Raw genomic sequence first — 27,079 nt, forward strand, 5'->3', positions numbered from 1 at the left:
TCCTGTAAAATTGATGTGGAGCTTAATACCCTCAAATTAAAACTGATGCCAACTCAATGGAACTTTCTATCAGCAGAAAAAACAACTTTTCAGACTTGAGTTCAATATTAAATTACTGAGCTCCATTATAAAAAGGGGGAAGGCACCGTCCGCAACCCCGAAATGGGATGCGCGGGTAAAGAAGATGAATGAATGAATGAATGAATGAAGGCACCGTCATAACAGCACATTAAGCTCAATATGAAAGACCCAAGTACCCAGGCGCCATTTTCAAGCTCATTTAACATCTTCAGGTTGCACATGACAATGAGCTATCTTGCAGGGTCATCCTCTAACAGAGCTGCTGCTGTTAGCAGGCGCAGCCTCAGCCAGGTCCTCAGAGAGCTCAGGTTGCAGCGAAGCCACCGTGGCTCGAGGCAATTAGTGGACAAAGCGCCTCATTCTATAATGGATGACCAAAACTCTCGGCTGTGCATGTATGACAACTGATCCCTCTTTTATCCACTTCACCAGAGACGGCCCGGCCGCTGTGGCTCACAAAGACCAAGATTATAGCCGGGCTTTCAGAAGAAACCAGAAATTGAAAATGAACACTGAGTTTTGGAATATAATCAGACGGGCCAAAATGATGGGTTGGGAGTCGAAATGTTTTGCCTTTTCCTCAGGTTTCAGCGGAGCACACGGAGACTCTGAAACAACGTTCGCTGAAGGCACGTGAAGTGGAAAACATGACATCAGTGTCACAGGAAAATAAAAACAGACACATCCATTCTTGGGAAACAAAAAAACCATGTAATAATTATACACAAGAAAACTGTAGTGTGAAGTTACAAATTAAAACAAAAAAATTAGGCTTCTTAATCAGTTCAACTACAAAAATATATTCTAGGCTGACGCTAAAATACCCAGCATTCTGAGACACAGTACCAAAATATTTCCTTGTACGATCTAAATAGCAGCCAACCCCCGTCACAACAGGCCCACAGGTACAGTCACATACATACTGTATATATTAAAAACATTTCACTACAATAGCTTACAATTACATTTCTAAATTACATTACTCATTGCTGGCATAAAAAAAAAATGGTGTACATAAAAATAATTAAAAACCAAACCCCATAAGAAAGCTGTTCCCCCAAAAAAGTACAGCATTGTGTGCTCCGCAGCAGTGGAGAAGTACCGACGGCCGGTTACAAAGGTACAGAGTGGACGGGAGGGGGCAGAGCTGTGTCAGCGCTACGCACTTTGTAATGCTGTTACTAATTTAGTCAACGTGGAGTGAAGAATTAAAACAAGTTAACATCCATCCTTTTTTTTTTTTAACTCCTCTGGGGCATCATTGATGGTTCATCTGAATAAGTATGGAAGCTCATTTACACACAAAAATAGAAGGAATGACAAAAAGGAAAATATTTCTGCCAAATGGAGGCTTTGATTTAGCACAGTGACTTTTTGAGGTCAAAATTATGTGATAGTCAAAAAAAAAAAAAAAAAAGAGAGACTTGGGGAGAAGTGATGAGTCAAAATCACGAGAGAGCTGTTCAGCAGCATCTTAATATCCCAGAAATTAGACTTTGTCTCATTTTTGAGTCACTATCATATAATTTTCACTGAGGTTTCTCTGAGTCATTCCTAACTTTTCATCCATCTTTTCTTTTCCTGGCAGAAATTTGCTTCCACAGTACAAATCTGAGGTTTCTTAAAACAACAACAACAACAAAAAAAAAGCCACAAATCACATCAAATTTGAGATAGAAAACATTTTCATCCACATATTCGAATCATCCCCCACGTTCCTTCCAGCTTGTATGTCCATGTGGGGAGATGAAGGCCAGTGAGACTGCGCAGCACAGAGCGTGATGATTGGACGAACCCTTTTCTGCTGAATCCACACGAAAAGGCTGGCGGTGATAAAGGCTTTCAGAATGAAACGGGTACGGCTGATGTTTACAGCTTTAACAGTGCAATCTGTGGTAGATGTGAGATGCTGGCTGGATGCTGGCGCCGATCTTAGTGTAATGCATGATGGCGTTGGTCACGTGTCAGGAATGTGCTTCATGTAGCTTTGGGTTAAATGGCTGTGACCGTGCTCGGGTGGCTTGTGTACAGCGTGTGGTCTTTAGGCACAGGTGGCGTCTCTTCCTTCACCCTCTGTCTGCACCGTGAGTGAGCCTTCGAGCGGCCTCGTGGCGCTCAGAAAGCACGACTGCCAAGAGCCCTTTGGTGTCTCTCTATGAGGGTCTGCTGCCAGCTGAGAGTGGGGAGGTCAGTCTCTGAGGCGAGGGGTCGGGGGTCAGTAGTGGTCGTGTCAGCCGAGCAGGAGGCGAGTGCTGCTGCGGGACTGCAGTACGCTTCATACACGTGTCAGTTCACTGAGGGCAGACAGCAGAAAAAACGCTATGCTGATTACAAATCCGCCAATCGCACAACAGTTTTTAAGCATCGAAATGTGCCTCTACCTTAGTCTCACACCTCATCTCTCCACAGATGCGTCTCAGGCTACAGCACTCTTCACATTATTCTCCAGGAATGACCTGCAGCAAACAGACAACAGCTCCCATCAGCATGGCTAGTTAAAGCTTTAAGGTGGCTGGATCCAATGATGACTGGAATACACTCAGCTAGGGGTTAGAAATGTCAATCAATGTCAGGTTATCATCACTATTCATCTTCATATTACACTTATTATTATTAGTAGACATTACTAGAGTGTTTTGTTTGCAAATGAGGTGTTTGTCAGGTAGTATTACTTCTGATATACTTTCAAAGCTGCATTCACTGACTTTAGTCCACTTGGGGGCAGCAGAACAAGCTGGAAAGCCAACACACCACATACAGTATAGATGAAATTGTTATGATGACTGCCTACTGAAAACAGCTGCCTGCTGCTGTCAGACAGGAGGTTAATGAGAGCAGAGATTGTGTCAAAACAAAGCACACCGATGAGCTAAAAGAGGCTAAAAGCTTCAGAGAGCTGAGAGGAAGTGCAGAGCTGGTAATCATTCTCTGTGGGTTCGTCACGAGGAGAAACGCCTTCACATTACAGCCGTTTGATTCAGTGTTAAATATTGATTAGTGCAGCCTTAAAAACTGCAGTTCATGTATTTTTCTTTACATTTTCTTCTTGTTCACAATTAGACTGACAGTCGCCATATTTTGAGCTGTCTGAACAATGTCAATGTCAACAAAGAATTTAAAGCTATTTATGATGCATGACAGCTCAATTTTGACCTCAGGAACAGTCATTTGTGATGACAAATGAGGCGTGATGTGGCTGAAAGCCCCTGAAAAGGCGAGTAAGTGAACCCTGAGTTGTGATTTTTTTTTTTGCTTCACTAGTTCACTAATATTTTCCTCCTTCCTATTTTCAGTCTTGGTCTGGTGGTATCATCTAAAACTGTATTTACATCATGAGAGGGACTTCCTTTACTTACGTCTGGTCTCCTTCTAGTGACTTCTGGATCTCTTGAAGCACTTCTGCAAACAGAACATGATTGTAACTTTACACTTGATGTGGGACCTGCAGCAGCAGTTCAGTCACACTAAAATACAGCTTGCTGGGATCCGAGGGCAGTTCTAGAAATCATGCGATGGGATGACGTTTGGTGAACACTGCAGGTTCCCCAAGCTGCAGATAGAGCCGTTTCTAATGACAACGGGAGCAGAAAGCTGACATTCCAGTTAGGAGAGGCAGCACATGGTGCCATTACAGCTGAAGCCACACTTTAAGGCCGGCATGTCAAACCTATTCCACAAAGGGCCGTGTGGCTGCAGGTTTTTCCTCCAACCAATCAAGAGCACACAGTCTGACCAATCAGCTGTCTCAAGAGTGAGATCAGCTGATGAAATGAGTCAAGTCTGGTGTGCCGCTGCTTGGTTGGAAAGAAAACCTTCAGCCACTCGGCCCTTTGTGGAATAGGTTTGACATATGTGCTTTAAGGGTTCAAACAGGGTAACAAAGGGGCCTCCAGCATCATAGTTCTACTGCATAGTTCTAATACTCTCTCCTCTTTCTGAGTACTCACTCTCGTCATTCAGCAAAGCATGCTCCATAACACGTCTAGCTGCACTTTCTGGAACACACAGGCAGCAGGCAGAGGACAAGTCAGTACAGTTAGCCACAAACAAGGAGTGTAGGTGTGTGTGTGTGTGTGTGTGTGTGTGTGTGTGTGTGTGTGTGTGTGTGTGTGTAAAAACAGACAACACAAGCACAGAGTTTGACAACATCAAACAGAACACTACATCTGCACATGTAGTGTTTTCTCAGCCAATGGCACATGCACGTTTAAGTATGATGCCGTTTCTATTTTTCCTCTAACTCTGAAACATTTTACCTGCATCTTCTCCATCTTCTCTTGTGTTTCTAGAAGGACAGAGAAGACAAATGAGTACTGAAAGAAACGGAGACTCTCCAGGATAAGATGCATAAACTCAGAGTGCGTATACACCTATGAGCGGATGAAGCTCCGTCAGGCTGTGATCTGTGTTTGTTGGAGGAGCCAGAATGAAGAGGAACCTCCACCAGACAGCGAGGCTCCACCAGGTAGCGGGTGGAGAGGGAGAAACGTTCAAACTCAGATGGGGAGATCAGGTAGAAGCCTGAAGAAGACAACAGCACACAGAGGGTTTATGAGAAGTGCAGCCAAAATGGGACAATCGTTTGGCTCTGAACTCTGAAGAACTGTCGGATAAAAAAGACGAGTACGATGTGTAAACTGGACATTTTACTGTGTTACGTGAACTTGAAGGCAAAAACACTAACATTTCCTTTTTTGGAAGAGCATCTCCGTAAGAAAACTCTTTATTCTTCAAACGACTTGATTACAGCGAGTAGACTACACAAGCCGAGTATCAGTCAAAGCACTGCAGCCTGTAGATCCACAGCGGTTTGAGCTGGCAGACGGAGCAGCTGTGGTATGTGCGAAGCTGGCGGTAACGACAGCGTGTAATTTGTCCCTCTACCAACCACCTCAACTGCTGACATCAAGGGCCTCACCACAGCTAACGCAAGTTTATCTGTGACATTTCACTTCGCCACAAACTCATATTTACCTCCAGCTGCTGACACAAACCTGAGGACAAACACTCACACTGAGATGCAACTTAGTGTTTGTGGCGTATTTAAGCAGTTCCAAATTCTGTGTAAAAAAAAACAAGCCTAAATCTGGGAAAATTGAAAATCTGTTATTAATTACTATCAATTATAGCACATATATTTAATGACAGCAGCTGAAGATGCGTTATGCTACGAACTTTTGATCATACATGAGCTAATGACAGCTTTATCATATGGTATCAACATGATGTTATAGTGACCGTCCGTCTGTGAGTCATGTCCACAGGGTGTCCAGATAACAGAGGAAAAGATTTGTCTGTCAGCTGTCTGTCACGGGTGCGACTGCAGTCGTCAGAGCTGAACGCTGAAGGCGGAACATTCATAACAAAACAACGTCAGGACGGACACAGTCAGCCTGGTGGTGTGTACCAGTGCAAAGGGAAAACACACAGGGCTGTGGCTTCATAGGCTGTTTCTGTCAGTTTACCGCGATGAGGCTGGAGGCCTGGGAGAGGGTTTTCTTGTAATTAAATCTTTGTGAGGATAAAGAAGAGTTTTAGGCCTAAAGACTGAGGACATTTTTAGAAAGTCAACACATTATTTCTGCTCCTCACTTCTTCAAAGGCCTGTTGAGGCTTAAGGCTTGGTTTAAGGGCTTAGGTTAAAATGAGGTTAGGCTAAAGTAAATGCTAGGGTTAGGCCTGTAGTTGTGATGGTCAAGGCAGAGAGGTAGGAAAGGCATTTTATCACTGAACACATTTATACTAGTATAGCTCAATGTGTGTGCAGGTATGGCCTTACCCTGGCCATGCTTGGTGAACACACAGGAAGCGATGCCGCTGACATCCTCTCGGCGGATGCAGGGGTACTGGACTTGCATCTTGACTGTCGGCAGCGACACCACGTGGAGGTCGCCCTGATTGGTCAGCACCACCAGACCGCTCTCACCGTAGTCTTCTGATCGGCTGCTGCCGAACCAGGCGACACCTACCCTCCGCACTCTGGAGCCGTCCGTGGCGGTCAGCTTGAGCTTCATCTTAGCGCTCACCTTCGGCAGGGTGAAAACCTGAACAAAAGACTGTGATCAGTTTCCCAAGTGTCTGTGAGTGTGTGTGTGAGTGTGTGTGTGTGTGTGTGTGTGTGTGTGTGAGATTCTGACCTTAAACTGTTCCTCGGATATAACCAGGAGGTGGTGTGAGCCCTGCATGTCAGGAGAGCGAGCAAGGTCGTGGGCCACCTCCAGGGGCTCAGGGAGAGGAGCGCCGTGACCGTCCAGCACCACTATGCCAACAACAGGAGCCCGGTGCATCAGCTGGATCTCCTTAGCTAGAGGAAAGGAGGGAGAGACAGATTGTTATAAAGACTGGAAAGAGATGAGAAAACAGACCTCCCAAAACATCAAAAATGTTGCCTCTCACCCGGCTGTGCTGTGACTGGCTCATCTGCTCTGTGCTCTACAGGTGGAAGGCGGAGCATGTATGCAAACACGCAGCCGCCATTGGTCCCTGCCCATAGGGAGGGTGTGTTATGTGAACCTACGAGAAAATTAGAAGACATTAGAAAAATCTGAGGTAAACTATTCTTTTCTTTATTTTTTTTTACATTGGCCTCATTCAGTATTTGATGGTGTGACTCACTGTCTGAGAGGAAGGTGTCAGCGAAGTAGAGCGTCCGTACGAGACCGGTGAAGGAGTCATCTGAGGAGCGAGCCTCGATCTTCCTCTGGACAGGAGCCAGCTCCATCTCTGCCAGTTCAGCCTCCAGACGAGCGTTCGCCTCCTGGAGCTACACAAAGAGACGAGTGATGAAGGTCAAAAACACCCGTGGCGTTAAGCAGTGTCACCTGTGATCCACTCAGTACTGCTTCTCTATTGAGTGCCAATGGACAGAAGAGCTGCACACAGATCTACCTTGGCAGCGTTGTTGACGTGATGTTTCCTTAGCGAGACTCTGCTGCGTCTGATTCTCCTGAAGGACTGTCGGAGGGATTTCTTTATGCTCTTTACTCTGGACAGAGGACCCTCCATGGCCAGTTGGTCACTGGGGTTTAGGGTGCACCTGCAATTGGGAAAATAGGGAGTTAATACACACAGTGCTGAATGCACAGACGATGAACTACAAAATAACAAGAAGAGAAATCCAATCCGTTTAAAGGACAGCCCGAATTAAAACCCTTTGACAGAGATATTATATAACCACTGCTGACATGTCCTTGAGCAGTAGAGCCCTCACAGTCACAAAGGTGTCCTGCAGCTCAGTCACTCATCCTGCAAATTGGAAATCAATGCTGTTTTTTTAAGCTTTGTTGTATGTTTGTTTCGAGTCTAAAGGTTGAAAACCATTTATTTGAACTGACTCGCTTGCATTTATGCTTTGTGTGCTTCTCATGACAACACATTAGTGGTGGAGAGGGAATACTCCCTGAATCAGTGAGTGAATCCACCTCTTTCTCATTCCATGTATGTAGCTGCTATGTTTCCCTCCGTATCTTACTACATTTTAACCTGAGGGAATCTCTCAGTCCTTTTGCATGTGAAAAGATGTGTTTATGAGCGCTGTGATACAGCAGTCTCAGGGGAACTGTGACTCAGAGCTGAGAAGAATGCTCATGACAAAGAATGTATCCACAAACCAGCTAAGAAAACCTACACGGGGAAAAACTTGTGGCCGTAAAAGGAAACCATCAGATGTGACTATGCAAGTGCTAAAAACAAGAAGCAGGCAATTCCCAGAATGTGAAAACTCAGATTGAAGATGTATCTGTACATTGATTCTGAGTCTGAGCCTCCTTACTTGACGAGGACGTTGTTCTTCTGTTGGTAATCGTACAGGCCAAAGCCGTGGCTGGTGCCAAAGGCTACCAGTTTCCACTCTGAGTGCAGGGTGAGGGCGGTGACCACAGCGGGAGGCTGGCACTGGACCAGGGAAAAAGGCTGGAAGCCTGCAGGAAAAAGCACCGGTTCCTCTCGCACCTCCAGCCGAGTATGGCCCTAATCAAAACAAACACCAACAATGTACCAATCACTTTAACTCTGTGCTGCTGGCAGTGTTCCATTGTTGGGCGGTACAGTGTGTTAAAAAATAATGATACAAGGGAGAGTAATGCTCTGTAACAAGCTCTGTAAGATATTACAGATTTCAGGGGGAGATGAGTAACACATTTGTTTTTTCAATAACCAGTCCAATACTGCTCATTACCTTCCAGCGGAATCCCTCTTGGCCCTGCAGCAAATCCACAACTTTAGCCTCCACCGTCTGCTCTGCTGCCTCGTCATTCAGCTCGAGCACCAGGATCTGCAAAGACAAACACAAGACGCGGCGGAACGCGAGTGAATAAGTAGAACAAAGCCTCTGTGAGAACTGATGTCTGAAGCACAGCCCCTATCTGGCCACTGTGGTTAGCCCTTCACAGCTGTGACCATGACTTCTTGCAGAGTAGCACTGACACTGTGGTGGTGCTACAGCAGTGGGGATAAATCAACGTGGTATGTTACCTGTGCTATAAATGACAGTCATCTCACCTGTCCAGCAGTGCCAGCCACAGTTAGATAACCACTGTATTTGCAAAGGTGGATCTTCTGAACGCCGAGCCTCGGGTCATCACTGTAGGGATCAAAACAGCCAACCTGGAAAATAGGTACACCCGCAAATTAGTGATGACATCATCAGGGTTACTTTCTCAGACTTGACAAAGCTCTTGCAGATCCTTAGACGACACTGTTCAACTGTTTCCACAGGCTGAGCAGTGGTACTGTACAGATTTGATTTCAGTTTTGTGTGAGGTTGCCTCAATGCGGCTTCAGTGTTAATGCACACACACACACAAAGGCACTTTTCTGTACACACACCTTTCTGAATGGCGGCCACTCTCCTTCAGTGCCTTGGTTCATGTTGTCATTGGGGTCAGCGTCTGTGTGGAACACTCCAGCTGTGCTTAACTTATACATGGGATACAGACAGACTCCTGATGCGTCCCAGAAACGCACTGTCCCATCTTCATGCCTGCACACACATAAATAAACAGGATATTGTTTAATCTGCCAAAAAAAAAAAAAATGTTCCAGTAGATATTTCCAAAGTTCAGATGAACTGACCCTGTGAGCAGCAGGTCTCTCTGTGGAGGGTCGGGGGCCAGGTTCTGCCCTCCTGTTATTGGCCATGGCTGCATGGAGAGAGGGGAAATGAAAGTTTAACAATAAGACTAACTTAATGGCATCTGTTCAAGCAGAAATGAAGGATTGTGGATACAGCATACCATATATGATGAACAGCTTTAGAGTCACATACAGGTTTTGTATGTGGGTAAGTGTTATGTGGCTCTCCGCAGAGGTAAGTCTATATGTGGTGATTATATGCTGATTTGTATTGTATTGTACACCAATATGTGTTTTAACATACTGCTAGAGGGTAATGTAGCCTTAATCTTATTTGGAAAATCAAAATATCCATTTATTTAGACCCATGGTTCTAGTAAAACAAGCAGTGACCGTAGTGTCAAAGTTTGAAACACACAACTGTGTGAGGAGATAAGACATTTCTAATAAGGTTGGTGTTGTACTCAGTGAGATGGGAATAAAATGTAAGACATTTCTGGCTTCATTAACTTATGACTGAAGAAAATACAGCATTGTTTGAGGCAAGTAATGACAAGACATAGACTTGCTCAATAAATACAGACAACAGACCCTGCGCTGACTTCTGCTTATGAATCATTATTGGTCTCCCCCTGCAAAATAACGTATGAGCTGTTAATCAGCACCTTCCTCCAACAATATCATTCATGTCCCATTGAAGCCAATGTGCCAAGCAAACTATGACGCTTCTTGTCAGATATATATTGTGATATCTAAAGCTAGAGTTTACACAAAGCTTAAAATAGCTGTGCTCTTTACTGAAAAGAAGAAATTTCAACAACATTTATTACTGATATCTATTTTGAAATTCCTCAAAATGTGGCAAAAGAAGTGAAAAATGACCATGGCAATAAACACAAAGGTATGGCAGGAAATGAGCACACATGACAACTCTTATTTTTAAATCAAAGATCTACATTTAGGTCCACTGTTATTTGAGGCAACACTTTTGGTGTACCTTTTTAGAGTAGTGTGTCTTCTGCAGGTCTCCAGCAGCGATGACCCTCTCCCACAGTTTGAGGGGGATAGCGGAGACGTGGTGGGAACAGGTGATGGCTGAGCTGTGGAGGGGAACCAGGTACGGTGTCTGAATGACTGGCCAGCCCTCTGTCTGCAGGTCAATTACTACCAGCTCCTCCTCTACCAGGACCACCAGCGCACTGGGATCTCCTGCAGGTGGACAGTAGAGAGCAATACCAGTAGTTACAGAATTGTATTATACACACTGATCTGGGATGGGTAAGTGTCGCTTTTCTAGCCTTTGCAGTGTTATGCCAGTGTGTGCGAAAAGGTTTTGGGGCTCTAAATATCTCTCCAAAATCACACTAAAACAAAGATCCCATTTAAAGGAATGATCTGAACCACTTCTTTGAAAGCAAAACCAAAAACAAGCACACTCAAAATGTCTCTTATAACATTTTGCTTTGCCAAACTGGTTGCATGGCCTTCAGAGTGTTTACACCCTCCCCAGGACAACAGTGGGAGTTCACAAAAGCATTATTTCCACGGACACAAGAAACCTAAGAAGGTACTATTACTGAGTAGAACTCCACAGTGCGATGTGTAAAACTGACAGAGTGGGCCTCAACCCAGGCAGACACTGTAAGGATTAAGCAGGATTTTGATTTCTGCCAGACGCGCGGTTCGAGGGTGGTCACGGTGCCTGATTAACTGTCTGCATGATCCACGACCTGGCTGTCGGCCGATTGGTTGGATTTCTGCCAGATCCAAAATTCTGGTCGTGTGTGTGTGCAGCTTGAGCAGTTCCATGGTCTGATTTTCCTCATGGCTGCTGATATAAATGATGGTGAGCTTGCTCTCATATTATTGGAGTAACATTTTACATATTGTGGTTTTGACTGCGAGATCTGTAATATAACACAGAACTTCACTGCAGAACAGACACAATATTATCTGCATCGTCCAGCCACCGGCAGCTCCATGTTCTCAATACAGCTAAGCAATTTTGTTTTGGATGGATATTGACTATAAGCCTTTCAAGATTTACTAAACAGCTTCCTTCCCATACACATGAGTGTGTCTGCCATATGTCAGTCGTTTGTGACGGTGCGTGTTCCCCTGCCTGTGCGCTGAGGTCCATCTCTGATGACGAAGAAGTCAATGATCCTGGAGGTGAAGTCCAGAGCCACGTGTGTTTTACTGTGGATCACTGTGATGCAGTGTCTGTCCCCGTAGCTGGCCCTGGGCATACCACCACTGAACAGCAGATATGGAGGCCTACACATACAAACACACACGTGGAAGTTCAGTTCAGTTCAGTTTGCCCAGAGATTAATGTGTAACAATGGGTTTACATGACACATCTGGGAAATAAAGTTAAATATTAGGAAGGTCAGAATGTTGCAACCACTTTCACTGAGGGAGGACAAGTAACAGACGTCACCCATGAACCTCGCTGGCGAAAAAAGTGAACTCACCCTTCTGCTGTTGGTAGCTGAACTATTTTAGAAATGGCCTTGCAGGGGAAATGTCCTGCAGAGATAAAAGAGAAGCCACTGTCAGCCTCCAGAAAAACCCATTTCATGCCTGACAGTAAAGACAAACGTGCAGGTGTTCCTCACCATAAGGAATGTCCGATTTCTCCTCCTCCTCATTCACATCCTCTCCGCCCACCATCCATCGACAGTAACTTCCATCACTGTGCGAACTGAGAATGTAACCGCCGTCCTCTGTCCACCACACACTCTCCAGTTGCTATGGTTGCACGTGTTATATGGAAAATTGACAAGGCAAATGTCAACATTCAACATGCTAGTTGGCTTTCATTCTGTTCAGGCCTTACACCGAGGTACAGAACACTTACCTGTGTGGCAGGGATGTGCTGGAGGGCACACTGTTTCTCCAGATCCCAGATAACCATGAGACCTCGTCCGTAACCAATAACAACTTGGTTTGGGTTAACTGGATTCTCCTGTAAGGCCTCTACGTGTTCCAGATTCCTGCGGCCGATGTAGTCGTCCGGTACACTGGAGGAGACAGGAGAGTGAGAGTGAGGAGAAAGAATGAGTGAGGGAAACAACAGAAACATCAACCTCATTGATCTGTAGGGACTGAGAGGCAGTGTACACACAGAGATATATTGTGTACGTGAAGCCGCTTTAGTCTGAACGTTCAACACACATTTATGTTGTTTATGATCAGTCCATTTGAAGTACAGGGTACAGGGTTTTTCCAAAGGGGGAAAATAAACATGACAGAACCTGATACAAAACACAAAGCTGAGTGTTAAAACTGAGTATTAACGTAAGCTTGTGCTGAGTGCATCTGGTGATAAAAAGGCAGGGACACAACATTTACCTGAACAAACTGTAAAAAGCCTAAACACAACACCATTAACTGGAACTTACAGGCAATCTTTGTCTTGTGCAACAGAGGCACAGCTGAGGGATCAAAAACAACAGATCTCAACTCTCAATCTTGGGAAATCAAGTGCTCTGATGCCGCCACCAAGGTTGGATCAATAAGGGCTTCAGATTCCCACTGGGCTCTGATGCCAACAGCACATGTTAAACATTGCTAAGAGCTTGGCCATTACTTCCATTGGACAGAAAGTGGCTGCACTCTCGCAGGCGGCCACGTGAGCCGTAATAGCACTAATTTTCAACTAAACTGAACTTTGACCCCAAATACGCTTTTGTAGGTCTCTGGATTCCAGATATGTAACTCTACTGTCCCATCCTACCAGGACTTGGATAAAAGAAAAGTACAAAAAAATAAAAAATAAATGCCTGCTTCCTGGACAAAAAGGGTATAAGTGCAGTGTATTTGTGTGTTGTAGTTGCTGACCTGCTGGCAACTTGATCGAGACTGATGTTTCTCTCCTCCAGTTCTCTGAAGCCCGGAACTTCAACGATGAAGACATGTCCTCCTTCTGTCCCCAGCAGCAGCAGCTCCCCTAAGGAGTGAGCCAGCACTGCTGTCACTCTGGTCACACTCGGAGGGGCACTGAGGTGGAAAAGAAGGGGGAGGTGAGGTCACTCAGCAGAAAGATGGCCAGCTACTGTTTGGTTAAAGTAGGGCCGCAACTAACCAATCATTATCTGTGAATCTGCAGCTATTTTCTCAATGCATCGTTTGGTCTATAAAATGACAGAAAAGAAGCAAATCTGCACAAATTCCCAAGTTCCTAAATGGGTTCCTTGAAAACTACCTGCTCTGGAAAAATGTGTTGGAGTGTGTGTGTGTGTGTGTGTGTGTGTGTTTTACCCAGGTGGTCCAGTGAGAGTGAAGCGTCCTATCTCCAGAAGTTCAGAGAGTCCCTTATGGGCTTTTAGAGTCCACATGTGTAGACTGTTGTCATCCAGCAGAGTCACCAGTTCAACCTGAACATCAGAATCACAATCACAATCAGAAATACTTTATTGATCCCCGAGGGGAAATTGTTTAAACATACGGCACAAAAAAATCAATATTGTCTTATTAAAAGTCACAAAAGGCAATTCCATATTACTGGCAGAAAATACTGATCCATATGAAAGATGGTCTGCTATGTGATAAACAAAAAAAGCAGAAATGCTGCTGAGAGTGTGTTTCCAATGTTGTCTGACTGTACCTGGTGGGGGAGGAAGTGCACCTGTGTGACGGCAGCATTCTCATCGTGTAGACCCATGAACTCCACACCTGGAGCTCCATACCTGACCACTGGTCAAGGTCAGACGGGGTTTGTGATAGACATACTCACAAGTGCTAAAACACACCAGGGGCCTGTATTTCAAAGCGGATTCAGTTTTGGAAACCACCTTGTAAAAATAATTGACTTTTAACTTATTCATTGTTGAACTAAATGTTATCTAATGCACATCTGGTAGACAGATACATGGTAACAGAATGGTGGAGGAAAAGGCTGAATGCATACTGTGAGCGCTGACTGTATAAGAGACATAACATTTCGGTCATAGATCTTCGTCAGGCAACTTACGACACACAGTCCTGCCAATGCTTTCACACTATTCTACTCATGTACAGGTGGGTGTAATGCAGACAGGTGCCAACAAAGTCACTGAAGGCAGGACTGACAACTGTTTTTCTATCAAAATCACTACTTGAAAAAGCAATTTTAGAAACAACTTATTGACACTTATTGGCATAAAGATAGCTGGCTAACCTGCTCATGTCAGTCACACTGAGCCTAGAAAGACAGTGAGCAGGGAATCTGTCCATCCATATGTGTCAAAGGGCGAACCAGCGCAGCAGCTCCAAGGCTGCTGCAGTGTATCTGACCCCGACCTCGCTGTGGAAAAACAATGCCCCTACAGAGACCGATTCAAGTGTCACATTATCAAATGATTGGTGCGCTACATAAAAACAACAGAAGCTGCTCTGTTCTTTGACTTCGCCTGAGGCATCCTGCACTTTGACTCGTAATATCCATACAGAGATTTTCCTTTATCTGTGCCCTCCTGCTGTTCTACCCCCGAACAATCTGCTGCATTGTACGAATGGATTACGCTACTGAGAGAAGGTATCGTGGTTATCAAAACCACTGTGTGTCTCTGCGTCAATGGGGAGAGTGTACCGACTGGCTCCACTGCACTGTCAATGAGCATAATTGTGTGAAAGGCAATGGCGACACCAACTCCACTGTCTGACAATAAGAGGCGGCGTTGAGCAATAGCGTGGGAAAATGAAATACCTGAACCAGGTGCCCATGTGAACTGCAGACAAGGATTTACCAGCGTCACAGCCGTTCATTAGCACTGCCTGCCTCAAGTTCAAACATGACGCACAGATTCCTCCCTGACGACTATTTACACACACAGGTACAGTGAAGGATACAGTTTGATGGCCCCGGAGCGGGTGCCGATGGCCAGCAGCTGCAGGGAGGGACTGTAGCTCAGAGCGCTGGGCTGGTGGGGGAATCCATGCTCCACTGTCTGAGGAGGAGACAGAGGACAGACAGGGGGAGGGTGAGACTGAGCTGTGACAGCAGAGACAATGACAGGATAGGACGGAGACGAGAGACTGAAGCAAAACACCCTGTAGATAACAGCAGGTGGACAAGAAACAGGAAGGATGAAAACATGGAAACATCAATCCTGCTGCTTGCATTTCAATACCTCTGTGTGATACACCAGTCTTTATAACAGTTAATCAAGAGAACAGAGAAGAAGGGGCACACTTTCAACTGTATATGGTCCTCCAGCAAGGCAAAGATGCTGTCATTAGACATGACCCTTACCCATATCTGTGCCTATTTAAAGCGTCTGATTTATCATTAATTGGTTAATACCAAGAACAGCAGTGACATCACAGCCGCTATTGTCAAAGCCCGAGTGGTAATCAACGATTTAGCTTGTAGCACCTAAAACAATACAGGCGAAAATGAAAGGTCGCTACTCCAATTCCACACGCAACTAGCAAAATTAGTTAAGAATCTTTTTTTTTCCATTTTTCATCATCACAATCATCTTCATCATCATCCTGGCCTGAGCTTGCACTTGAAAACCGTATGCACACTTGGTCTGAAGTATGTGTCAACTGTGTGTAACATCTATTATTCTGATTATCAAGCTCTAGTTTTTAGTTCCAGTTCCACTAATGGTGCTTAACACACAAAGCAGCCCCATCCTTGTCCAAAGTTTGCTCATGGTGGAGTGCAGGAACTGGTCTCACAGATTAGAGAACCACTCTTATTGGTTTGTGACTGTAGAGCATATAAACAGGGTGAAAGAAAAAGAACGCCAACATGCAGAAGCAGTTCTTTATGTTCAACATTTAGCAACATTCCACATGATGAATCTTGCTTTCACTTTATTTCTTGTCATGTGTGTCAGCTGTTGTGATGTGTCCTGCATTGTGTGCTGCGTCACGGTTCGCTCGCCTTGTTAAACTGGAAGAGCTCCTGTTTGAGCCGATCTCTCTGGGACTCCTGGCCATGTCGCCTGAACCTCTTCATCTCGTCTCAGCACCACCGTGGAGCCTGCGGGCCCACTGACGCACGCTGCAAGGGGGAAAGAACAGTGTTAAACTATGAATCCGCAAGTTCACAACAGTGACATGCCGGTAGAAGTCTTCCTTGCTATAACGCTGACTCGAGCAATGACTCCAGCAACATGAAGATGTGGAAGGTATCATTATGAGCAAAGGTCTATTTCTCTGTTGTTGGCTGTAAGGACCTACATTAAAAGTCTTCATCTACTGCCATTATTCAAGGAAGTGAAGACCCAGTAGACTGACTTGATGTAAACGTCTCCTCAACGACAACTGGGAAACTCTTGGGCTAACAGTTATAATGTTATGCATGTGCTAATCATTTTACTTTGAACTGTTTTGAGGGCCAAAGCAGGATTCACTTGAAAGCTGAAGCTGAAGGACGGATCGATACCGACATCAAACTTAGAACCTGTAAGTTCTGACATTTTTCTGTTGCTTTACTGTTTATTTTGCCTTTAGCACGTTCTGTGGCAAATATGGCTAGCAGCATCTTTTGTTGACACAGGCTGGAGTGATGCTGGTGTATTTAACATTGCCCAACGGTCAAGAGAAACTGTTCATTTGAAGCCAGTTCAATAACCAGAGTAGTTGGTTGGACGTGGGAAACCGTGTTTTCGTGTTGCTTTTTGTGTCATCGCACATAGAGCTAAGCAAACCCAGACAGCAGAGGCAACACTGATAAACAACTTCATTTTTACATCAGAGTTTAGGATTAGGCTTTGAGTGTTGGGACAACTTGGGACAGCCCTGTCTGTAAATGTGTGCCTGCCTCAACACTACAAAGAGTCAGTGGAATGTGGGAACACAGCCTTGAATCTATGGAGCCTCAGGTAGCTGACCATTTTCTCTAACAAGACTGATGAGAGAAAGGAATTCTAATGGCCGAATCTGGCACTTCATGCCATGTCATCAATGAACGGACGAACGAGCGAATGCGCACACACACACAAAGATAAGGGCCTGAGGTCAGTCAGGGCACAGCTAAGAAACCAATGTTTCACAGGCTCATGGTGGGCCCTTCTTAGCAGCACACACCAGGCTGATGAAAACATGAAGACACCTGTACGCATACAGACGTTTTCCATAGACGCCAAAAAGAGGAGGAAAGGGGGAGAAGAAAGACAACAGAAAGGTAACACACAGGAAGTCACTGACTGAGCGTTATAAAGACAGCCTGTGGTTAACTGATGGGCTCCACATTATACAGAGAGACTGACTCACTAAGCTCCATCACGTGAAGGAAGGGGTCAGCCACAGCGCAGCATAAAGGCCCTCAGCTCCCTGGCTGCTTCACTCACTGACACTCAGCTATGCAAAAGAAAGCAGCTCAGTGCACAATATTTCAGACAGAGGCACAGGAAAACTTACAGCTGCAGTCAGACATATGATCCACAGTGTCACAAGTCCGTGACAAAGGCCCGCACCATGAGTCACAGTTTTCCGTCTGAACCAGCTCATTTGCTTGGGTCCAAATTGAGACATGCGTAGTTCTGGTATTACCCTCATATCAGCAGTGCTGCCTTGAGTCACTGCTGGGCTGCGTCACATATTTCCAAGTCCAGCTTCCTCAAAGAAAAAGTCAACACTTCTCTGATACAGCAGGTTGTACTGGGCTCAGTGGTTACTGGTCTCAAACTCTCATGAGGACCTTTCTCACCTTGACAAGCAGTTCTAACCAAGTATTTGTTGCATCACTCTTGACTGTAACGGTACTGAGCATTTTAACACAGCTACGCCTGTTAAGATATTTTCACCTTATAAAACACATTTTCAGATTGCTATTGTAAGTGTCTGAAACATTTTTGTTTAACCTGAAACAGCTGCTCAATTGCTCTCACCAAAGCCACCAGACTCCATTCACAGGAACAGTAATTTTATTATTGTAAAACACACTTCATTCAGACTCGACAGAAACAAAATCTTCTTGGTTCATCTTTTCCACTGTTCCAACAATCACCACCGAGTCCGCTTTGGGCAAAGTAAACTCTCGATTGACCGAATCGGGAGAGGAGCGAGAGAAAGGGCGGACATCAGTGAAGCAGTGGGGGAGACAGCGTGTAACTCTACACATGCCAGACTTTGGCAGAGAGAGCTAGCTTGGCTTTTATCTCCTCCTCCTTCTTTTTCAGTGTGTTTAGTCACAGTAGCTCTGGATGGCATAACACACAAGGCCTCACAGTACCGAACTAGTTCTTTGAATTCCTCGCTGTCTACCACACTGATTGGCAGCATACGTGTCTCGATCATACGGCAAAGCCACTGGGTGATGGCCTCGGACTGAAACACTGGGTAACTGCTAAAGTATGATATAGTTGACTGACTCATTCTGCAACTTGTACAAATCTTAAAATGCATTTTAGATTTATTAAGAACATTACACTCTGGGTAGTAGTGCTGGTTATTCAACTTCAAGCATCAAATGCTTCCTTGGATTCATATGTTATAACATTAGCAGTGATTACATTACTCTGGGATGCTAATAATGAAGCAACGTTTTGAGGTACAGCATATCAGTCAGTCCTTCAGCTTCAAATCAATACTGTAGTACAGGGCTGCAACGAACAATTACAGCCAACAACCAAAGCGCTAAAGAGATCTAGAATGACTTCTTAGCAAAAGTTAATTGAGATGGATTTTAATATTAGCATATACTCTTACTTATAACAACACTGTGAGTACTGCAGCAACTGAGCAGCCAATTACAACTCTCGCTGATAAAATAAGCACAACTGGAGGTTCATCAACAAGTGGCATGCTTGTTGTTGCAGCAGGTCACAGGCTTGCTGTCCTTATAGACACTGTGTGTGTGTGTGCATGTGTGTGCGGGAGAGAGAGAGAGTGGGAGAGAAGGTCCCAGGAGAAGCAGCGGAGCAGAAAGAGGGAGCTCAGAGCCATAAGTTCTGCAGACAATGGCAGGGTGGGAGGTCTGCTTCACAAACACAATGGCTTCTAAGGGCTACGAGAGGAATCTGCTGATGGAAAAGCCGAGTAGGAATACAACCCTCGCATATGCACGCATGTAAACACTGAAGCAAACAGCCAGTATGGAAATGCTGGGTTCCTCCTTCAAAACGAGCCACCAACGCACGCGACATGTCAGGTGTGAGTTTCTCTCCGCAGTCTTCAGACATCCTAATCCCACAGTTGTTTCTCTCCGACCAGATTAATTGTGGCCTTTCAAGTAACGTGACAGACATTAGAGCACAAATTACCCACTCATTAAATGCACTCAAGTGTTATTTCTACACCAGCTACTTATTAAGGGCCATGGCCGGGAATGAACATCGCAATTATGTGAACTGCAGTGATGTTTAAGGCTGTTGGTTCAGACAGTTAGATTAACCTGCTCCCCCTCAGCATGTTGCACAGTCTGGCAAAGGCCTAGAAGAAATGACCCAATATTCGACAAGCCGAGCTAACAAGGCAACAATTTAGCCATTTTAAATGATGTAGACTGGAGCGTCTGATTACCATACAGGTGTCTTTTTTATCTTCTACAAGATACATGTACTTTCACCAGAGGGCAAGTCATGGAGCATTAGCTGCCAGGGGACAGTTGCATAAACTTAGCTTAAGACTAGTCTTGGCTTTAGAGGTTTTGAAGTGTTCATTTAAGCCTGTCTGTTGCATAAATTTTTAAGACTGACTTCATTTGAGGAAGGAAAGTTAGCCACCTTTCTCTCTGCCTAAGCCTGAGGTGAGAGCTGAGGTGTTACATCAGTAAACACAAAGACTCAAGTGTTTTGATTTTGCAACAGAAAAGGACAAGAGAGTTTGATACATATTGATTCTGAACATTTGGAACTGTTTCAACAGTCATTTTCCCACTATAACACAGCAATACCACCTAAGCTTTCTCACTCTCTCCTCTCTCGGACCACGAGTTGACACACACGCTGCTGCAGCGCCCACATAGGCCCGCCTCCGCTCACTCACAGTGCTGTCTTCGCAGTGAAACCCAAAACTTGTCATTTTTACTCTTATGGTTTTGTACAGATTAAACAAACAAGGTGTAATGTGTTAAATAGTGAGTTTTAGACATGTTCTTCAACGGATTTTTTTCTTTAACCTTTGGAGACCGGCTAGCTGTTTCCCCCATGTATAGTCTTTAAGCTAAGCTAAGCTAACCAGCTGCTGAGCAATCCTTCCTCACAATTTATATATGCTATGACAATGACATCATAATACACACATCAGTTATTATTATTATCATCATCATCACCACAAGATGATTTATTCAATTCTGCTGAATTATATTTAAAGGAAAGTTTTTCATAAAACTTTCATTAATGGATGATGTTTCTCAATATTGACCAAAATAATGACGATGATTTCTGCCAAGTCAAACAGGCCTAATTGCAAATACTTCATTTATCAATATTGGAAAAATGTTATTGGCCTGCCAACTATGTCTTAACAAAGATGACGCTCTCCAAAAACATAGCATTTTGCAAGACATTATTTTTTACAAGTTGCCACTTGTTGTCATAAAGTCATTTTCTAGTTGGTCTTCTGTGTTTTTTAAAGGTTTCACCTAAGCTTACCACATAATGGCAGATTCATTTGTGGGATTTTTCAGGTTTCTCACACACACGCATTCACACAGGTTAGTTTACATTGACAAGACTATGGACATGGCTGTTACTGTGACAGGGAAGTACCATAGTTTCAGGTTAATCAGGAGAACAATGACAGGTCAGAAACACAGCAGATCAGACCAGTTTCAGCTGAGCCCTGCACAGTGGCATGCCCCAGTTCTACTCTCACATATGGATTTCCCCAGGAATTTCACTTGGCAGAGGAAGAGCAGCAATACACTTGTGTTAAGATTTAATCAACAGAAGTGTGTCTTTCCTCACACTGGTTTCATTGTTTGATCTACAGTGAGCTCACCTCTCAACAAGATAAGTGCACATACAGTATTTACCTACGATAGCAAAGTCACTGGGCTTATTGACTCCTCTCACAAAGTCACATTCAGCAAGACAAGCTGCCTAAAATACATTGTCTCTGCTGTCCAATACACTATGTGTCCTTCACTTAAAATGTGTTCACACTCACTTTGCAGGGTGCCATTTGTTATCTTTCACAGTTCAGTGATGTCATCAAATTCCCAGCATATCAACCCATCTGAATGGAGGGGAAAAAAATGTGTATAAACATGCCCCGACACGACGAGAACAACCACAAGAGAAGGCGGCTCGACCGGCAAAGCGGCTACATGCACTGCGTCTCTCAACGACATAGTAGCCAGCCCGGTGCCTCAGAGTGAGAATGAATGGCCAGGAAATGCCTGGCATCCAAAACATTCTACTTATGGACTTATGCAATCAGCAGCTATGTCAGCACTTGCTGCAAGACAGGAAAAAAAAAAATAGGTGGAAAGATAATCACCCCTCCCTGACTGACATCTGATCAAGTCATAAACTTCAAGTACAGACACTCACATTCATGGTGTGAAAAAATGCAGCTAGAAAGTAGACCATATTGAGACAGGTGGAGCAGAACCTGTTTGGCTGCTGCTGTCAGACTGTACAGCCTGAGAGAACTGGCTCGTACACACGGTCTGATCACTGAAAACACCTTCTGCTGTCTCCATATCGCTCTCTCTCACACACACAGACACACACACAGACAGTTGATGAGGCACTAAATGAAACTGAAATAATACGGCCTGACACCTCTCCGCGATCTAGAGCTGGACATCACCGAGCTATTCCTGGTTGTGGTGATAAAAACCGAGTCCTCTCAAGTCAGCATTGGATGGTGTGCTGCTGTAAGGGTGTGACGGGTATCAGGTCAGTGCGGCGGGAGGGGAGGAGGGGGCATGAATCCGATATCATCAGGTGTCGTGCTCATACTTGGCTAAGACCAAGCACTGGTGAATACACGTGAAATAGAAAGCGTTTTCCTATGTATTTCGGCGAACAAGACAGAGCAGGGGGAATCTGTCATATCCAAAACACCAACATTACAGAGATGCTTCCTTCTACTGACAAAACAGATAATGAGATCTTGTCAGTTTCGGGTGTGGCTGGCAGGATATCATTTCTCCCACCAACTCACTCCCTCTTTCCTGTAATCAGAACCAGGGAGACATGGGGGGGAGGGGGGTTGATCAGGAGCACAACATTTACATAAGTCAAGCTCAGGCTGTCACTGGCAGTGGGGAGTCATTAGGCTGTTTTACCTGAGCCTAACTGCCAGAGTGTTGAATTTAATGCATCACAGACAAACTAGCCTCATTTATCAAAAACAGATTCCATCACAATTTGCCCCATTGGCCTCATTCTGCCACCTACCACCACGCCAAATTCAGTTCTCACAGTCAACACTTTCAAGTTTCTTTACTAACATGCCGTGCTGATTCGCCGAAGAATATTCATCAGTGCCTTTTTGAAATCCACTCTTCGCATGGGCAGAAATTAGACCCACTGCACAGCACTTACTTAAAAGGAAAATGGGTCATTACTTCTATTATTTCAGTCTTTCACAATAGCGAAGAGCAAATGACAGCAGTTGAGTTTTCATTTAAGCGGAATTATGACTGGTGTGTTAACTGCATGCTGAATTAATCAGAGCACACAAGACCAAACTGCCTCCCAAGGTACTTTATGACCACTCGCACAAGCAATGTATTATTTAAAAGGCAATTATTTAAACATAGTCCGGCACAACGTTTACTCCACATAAAACACGCCAGGGCTACATTACATCACTTCCAGCAAACTTCACAGATAACAGTGAGGGCACAAAAGCATCACCGATCTATTTAAATCTAATATTCTCTGGTCTAGCCCGCCTTAAAACACAGAATCCATCAGCGCCTAAGCATGTTGTTCACTACTGAGCTGGTTTGTAACCAGAAAAAAACAACTGCGGAGGGGCTCAGTCGTCCCATGGGTCAAACAGAGAGCAGAGGGGAGGAGAAACACTGGCACAAACACAAATGACAGCAAAACGCAGTAGAGACTCTCACACTGAAATGGAAACAAGTGCACATAAATAAGGTTAATAACAGATCAAATGATTTGTTTCTTGGGGGATGGCGGGAACTGGGAGAGGGCAACGGTCGGGGGAAATACTGAAATAAACTGATGACTTGTCTAAATGTGTCAGTGCTGGCCTGCAGTTTCACATTCACATTTCGCTGTTTTTGTGAATATTGTTGTCTTGTCTCATTAAAATACATGCATGTACACCAGACATTGGTTTTGAATGTGGAAAAATAAATTAAAATCTGCACACAGAAACAACACCATTGTCAAAAACAAATTACTAGCCAAAGTAACAATTATGTTGCCACCAAACCACTCTGCATTTCTAAAACTGATTGTCAGCTGTTTTGTATGAATAATGCAGCCATATTCATTTGGAACCATATATTTACATGCACGCAACAGATATTTGTTGGTTTCTTACTGCTGCCCCACTTATTTTTCTCAATATATATTGCCCAACATCAACGCACAAGTAAGAAACACCTTTGAAATTCAATTCAACAATACAGCAACACACAGGATCCACTGCCCGAGAGTGGTGTCAATAACACTGACAACTAAAATTTACCACGGGAATCTTTATTGAATTCCATGGAGGATTGTTGTAACGGACATTATTTGATTCATTACACAGATTAGATTAACTGTATTTTAACTTCAACTTGATTTTATTTGAAGTGCGCATCACCCAGAGAGTCTCTCTCTGTACACCTTACAAATCAGTACAGTAAGCAAAAACAACAGTTCAAGCAAACTAATGTAAAATATTTCCATATTTTAACAGATGAGGAGCTTGGTAAAATGTAATATTTTCATTTGCCTACTCTGAAGTAATTTCCTTATTTGCCGGGGCTGAATCACTCATTTTGCGTGGCTCAAGCAGCTACAGCTGCAGTATTAGGTAGCATCAGTCAGGTAATAAAACAATGTTATACATGACTTACCAGCACCTTGTCATTATTACTATAATGTGCCAACTTCACAGATGTCATGAACAGATGTAACACCACTCTTGAATATCTTGATTACATTTAAACTCAGTTAATAATCACTATTAATAAAAGAAAAAACATAAATTTGCATGCTTAATATAATCACACCTTGTTTATACTATGTAGACTACAAATACAGGCTGTCAATCAATATATCATCTGGTCTACAAATTGTAAGAAAATTGTGAAGTTGTTTTCTGCTTTGACTTTTTTGTGAGATGTTGCCAAGCTTCAAAATCATTCAGACATTGGCAAACACAAACACAAAGTGCATTTTCAGGAAGCGGGCTCCATTTGAAGTCTTTATGAGCTCTTTCATTTCTTTTGGTCAAACATTTGCTGATGAAGGTCCAAAGATCGAATACTTGGCTCTGCTTTGAATCCAAGTGTGCATATTCTGCCTCAAGATTTAGGATCCCAACTCTGTCTGATTTTGAACAAGGGTAAAGCCTGGAACAAGATGCAACACTGGCAGTTTGCATGTTGAGTTTATACTAAAAAAAAAAAAATGTATAATCCTATTCAACAAGACATTATGGGATGTGTTTTGTCTGTTTTCAAACTAAAAATCATTCATTACTTGTCCACAAATGATTTCATGGCATTTCTACTTCCTTTGCCATCCAGTTTGCAAACCTCAGAAGAAGCTTCTTTTCCTGCATGATAATGTGCTGCACTGAGAGAGGTAAACCAGGAGTCAGTTTATCAGTTAACAGTGCTAAACACAGCATGACAGTCTGAGCCGACTGATCTGTTTGAACTTTACAAGCAAGCTACGCCTCTTGGACATCTTACCTGCACAGGTTTAGATAAATTAACTTTCCTGTTCAAAGTTTAAAAAGAAGGGAGCCTTTGAAGACAACACTGACAGTCTTGCATGCGTATGCATATTTGTACAACTAAGACAGCTGCTAAATCCTTTTGTTCTTGCCTACTTCTCGAAAATATACTGGACACAGCAGGTGAGAGCCTCTCTGGCATGCCCTACATTTGGGAGGGGCCATTTATTTTGCCTCCATAATAGTTTCAGGTGGACTTTACTATGCAGGTGGAACAGCACTGAGTCCACTGAGAACAAAGGCTTTTTGTTTAGCCAGACTTGCCCTGATGCAGGTGCTGGAGTTGGAAGGACGCAGGCTGCGTGTCCTTCAGCTGTATCCTGTCCAGATTATGGGACCTTTTTGCTGCTTGGACTCAACAGCATGACTGCTGTCCAACTTCGTCTGTCAAAGTTAATCATATGGTGATTTGAAGAGGCAGAGGACTAAGTTATTGTTGCAGACGTTTGCATGCAGCTGACACGTGACGGCTCAAGGATCACACATTTCAGTACTACAACTGAGCTAACTTTGGTTAAACTGAAACAATATGCGCATGGGTGTGTAATCTCATTTATTAATTTTCTCTGCATGCTGTCATTTCGTTGTGAATTTTCCTGAAACTAGCCAAGTCGGCTTCTTCCTCACAACCCCCCAAAATGCACCAATTACTCATGCTGAAAACCAGACCGTTGACTCAAAGGGCTTACTAACATACCTGCTGGGGAGACACACCTTGCTGAAGCTCTACGTTTCCGTAATTATGCAACACTATTTGCAAACTACTCACCTGCCTGCACACCGAGGTTAATACGAAACGCCAATTATTTTTCGTTGTGACCGATATACTTAGTTAAACTACTAATCGTGTTCTTGCTCATTTTCTGTTATGGACTCTGTTATGAGCAGCTTCAAAGTTGATGTCTATGCCCAGGTGTGCGCAAACGTCGACCTAAGCTAGTTATTTTGCCTGAACGCATTGTTTACAGTACACTAATTACAGTAAACTAACCGGCGGTTAGTCAACCAGAAGACGAGATTTGATTAAAACTCACCCTTATCAATCTCTATGCAAAAAAAAATGAGGATTTAATTTTGGCCTCGATACAGACAGGCGTAGTTAGCTCATAGAACATGACTGACCAGTTTTTACGAGTCATTCAGGTAATGTGGTACATTTGGCATGAAAGCAATCCAACAAGAAAAGTATTCATGCACAATAAAACCTGTAAGACATGAGATTAGCTAGCAGTGGCAGTGACAATCCACGTATGTTTTACCGGTTGAATAGGTTTATGAAATAGCGAGTAACTTAAAAGATTTGCTGAAAGTTTAACATGAAGGCAAATAACCTTTTGCTTGTTGTTATTAAGAAGGCTTACGCCAGCTACAGAATCGTTTACATGGAGAACAATGTAACGTAAACCTTATTTGAACAAAATGTGCACATTATGTTATATATAAAAGGCAACAACACTAAACTGTCTGATTTCTGGGTGAAATATCAGCAGTAAAAATTAGCCAGCTAGCCAAACAGCAATTACAAAAATGATGTCTGGCTAAACAAGGAACTTCAGCTAGCTTGAGTTGGAGCCGTTCAGGTGTTGAACGGAAAACAGGTGGCAGTGATAAACAGGGTAGTTCAATTGTTAGCCAACTGGCTCACAAGCAAACACCTGTGGGCACCAGCTCTATGTAAACGTGAAATACGGGCCCACCTCCCTACCCACCTGATTCACAACGGCCGTTGCTCAGCCGATGTCCACCGTTTACAGACGCTAGATAAGATTCCACCTCCGGCCAGTGTCCGGTGTTTTAGTTGGCTAGGAGCTCTCTCCTCAAACAAAGTCGAGGGAAATGTAACCAAACCGAAGGCGAGTACTCCCAGGATCCAAGCGACAGCGTTTTTGCCGAGGAAATATCACGTCTGTGCACCGGTTTAAAAGTAAAAACTGCTCCTTCTTTCTCCACCGCTGCGGCGGTAGCCTTGGTGTTTCCTGCTAGGCTAAACTTCACAGCTTGGCTAACTCCTCCCTTATGATGCATTCAAGTGCACCTTGTAAACTCTGGCAAACTCCTACCAACAAATCAAGTCCCGCCCCACTTCCGTGTTAGCTTGCGT

At 44.0% G+C, this 27,079-nt stretch overlaps 1 protein-coding gene across 4 annotated transcripts; it reads right to left on the minus strand.

Moving 5' to 3' along the window:
* Window positions 1-604: 604 nt before the first annotated feature.
* On the minus strand, window positions 605-26,996 carry llgl2 (LLGL scribble cell polarity complex component 2). Of its 4 annotated transcripts, none has more exons than XM_076759881.1 (27): window positions 26,688-26,976; window positions 16,034-16,153; window positions 14,989-15,086; window positions 13,766-13,847; window positions 13,420-13,535; window positions 13,000-13,158; window positions 12,017-12,179; window positions 11,775-11,907; window positions 11,631-11,685; window positions 11,276-11,430; window positions 10,151-10,362; window positions 9,154-9,221; window positions 8,908-9,061; window positions 8,581-8,685; window positions 8,258-8,353; window positions 7,853-8,049; window positions 6,970-7,117; window positions 6,697-6,844; window positions 6,478-6,594; window positions 6,219-6,385; window positions 5,861-6,125; window positions 4,452-4,602; window positions 4,338-4,366; window positions 4,029-4,076; window positions 3,438-3,480; window positions 2,476-2,537; window positions 605-2,375 (listed from the first exon to the last, which is right to left on the minus strand). In XM_076759881.1, the coding sequence occupies exons 2-26, from the start codon at window positions 16,106-16,108 to the stop codon at window positions 2,498-2,500; spliced, it is 3,024 nt and encodes a 1,007-aa protein (XP_076615996.1). In that variant the 5' UTR covers window positions 16,109-16,153; window positions 26,688-26,976; the 3' UTR covers window positions 605-2,375; window positions 2,476-2,497. The 4 variants fall into 4 exon arrangements, with proteins under 4 accessions (XP_076615996.1, XP_076615995.1, XP_076615998.1 ...); XM_076759880.1 differs by having other exon boundaries at window positions 2,463-2,537; XM_076759883.1 differs by lacking the exon at window positions 4,029-4,076 and having other exon boundaries at window positions 26,688-26,996.
* Between the last annotated feature and the right edge of the window lie 83 nt (window positions 26,997-27,079).

This window comes from Chaetodon auriga, chromosome 20 (assembly GCF_051107435.1).
Source record: "Chaetodon auriga isolate fChaAug3 chromosome 20, fChaAug3.hap1, whole genome shotgun sequence".
Lineage (NCBI taxonomy): Eukaryota > Metazoa > Chordata > Actinopteri > Chaetodontiformes > Chaetodontidae > Chaetodon > Chaetodon auriga.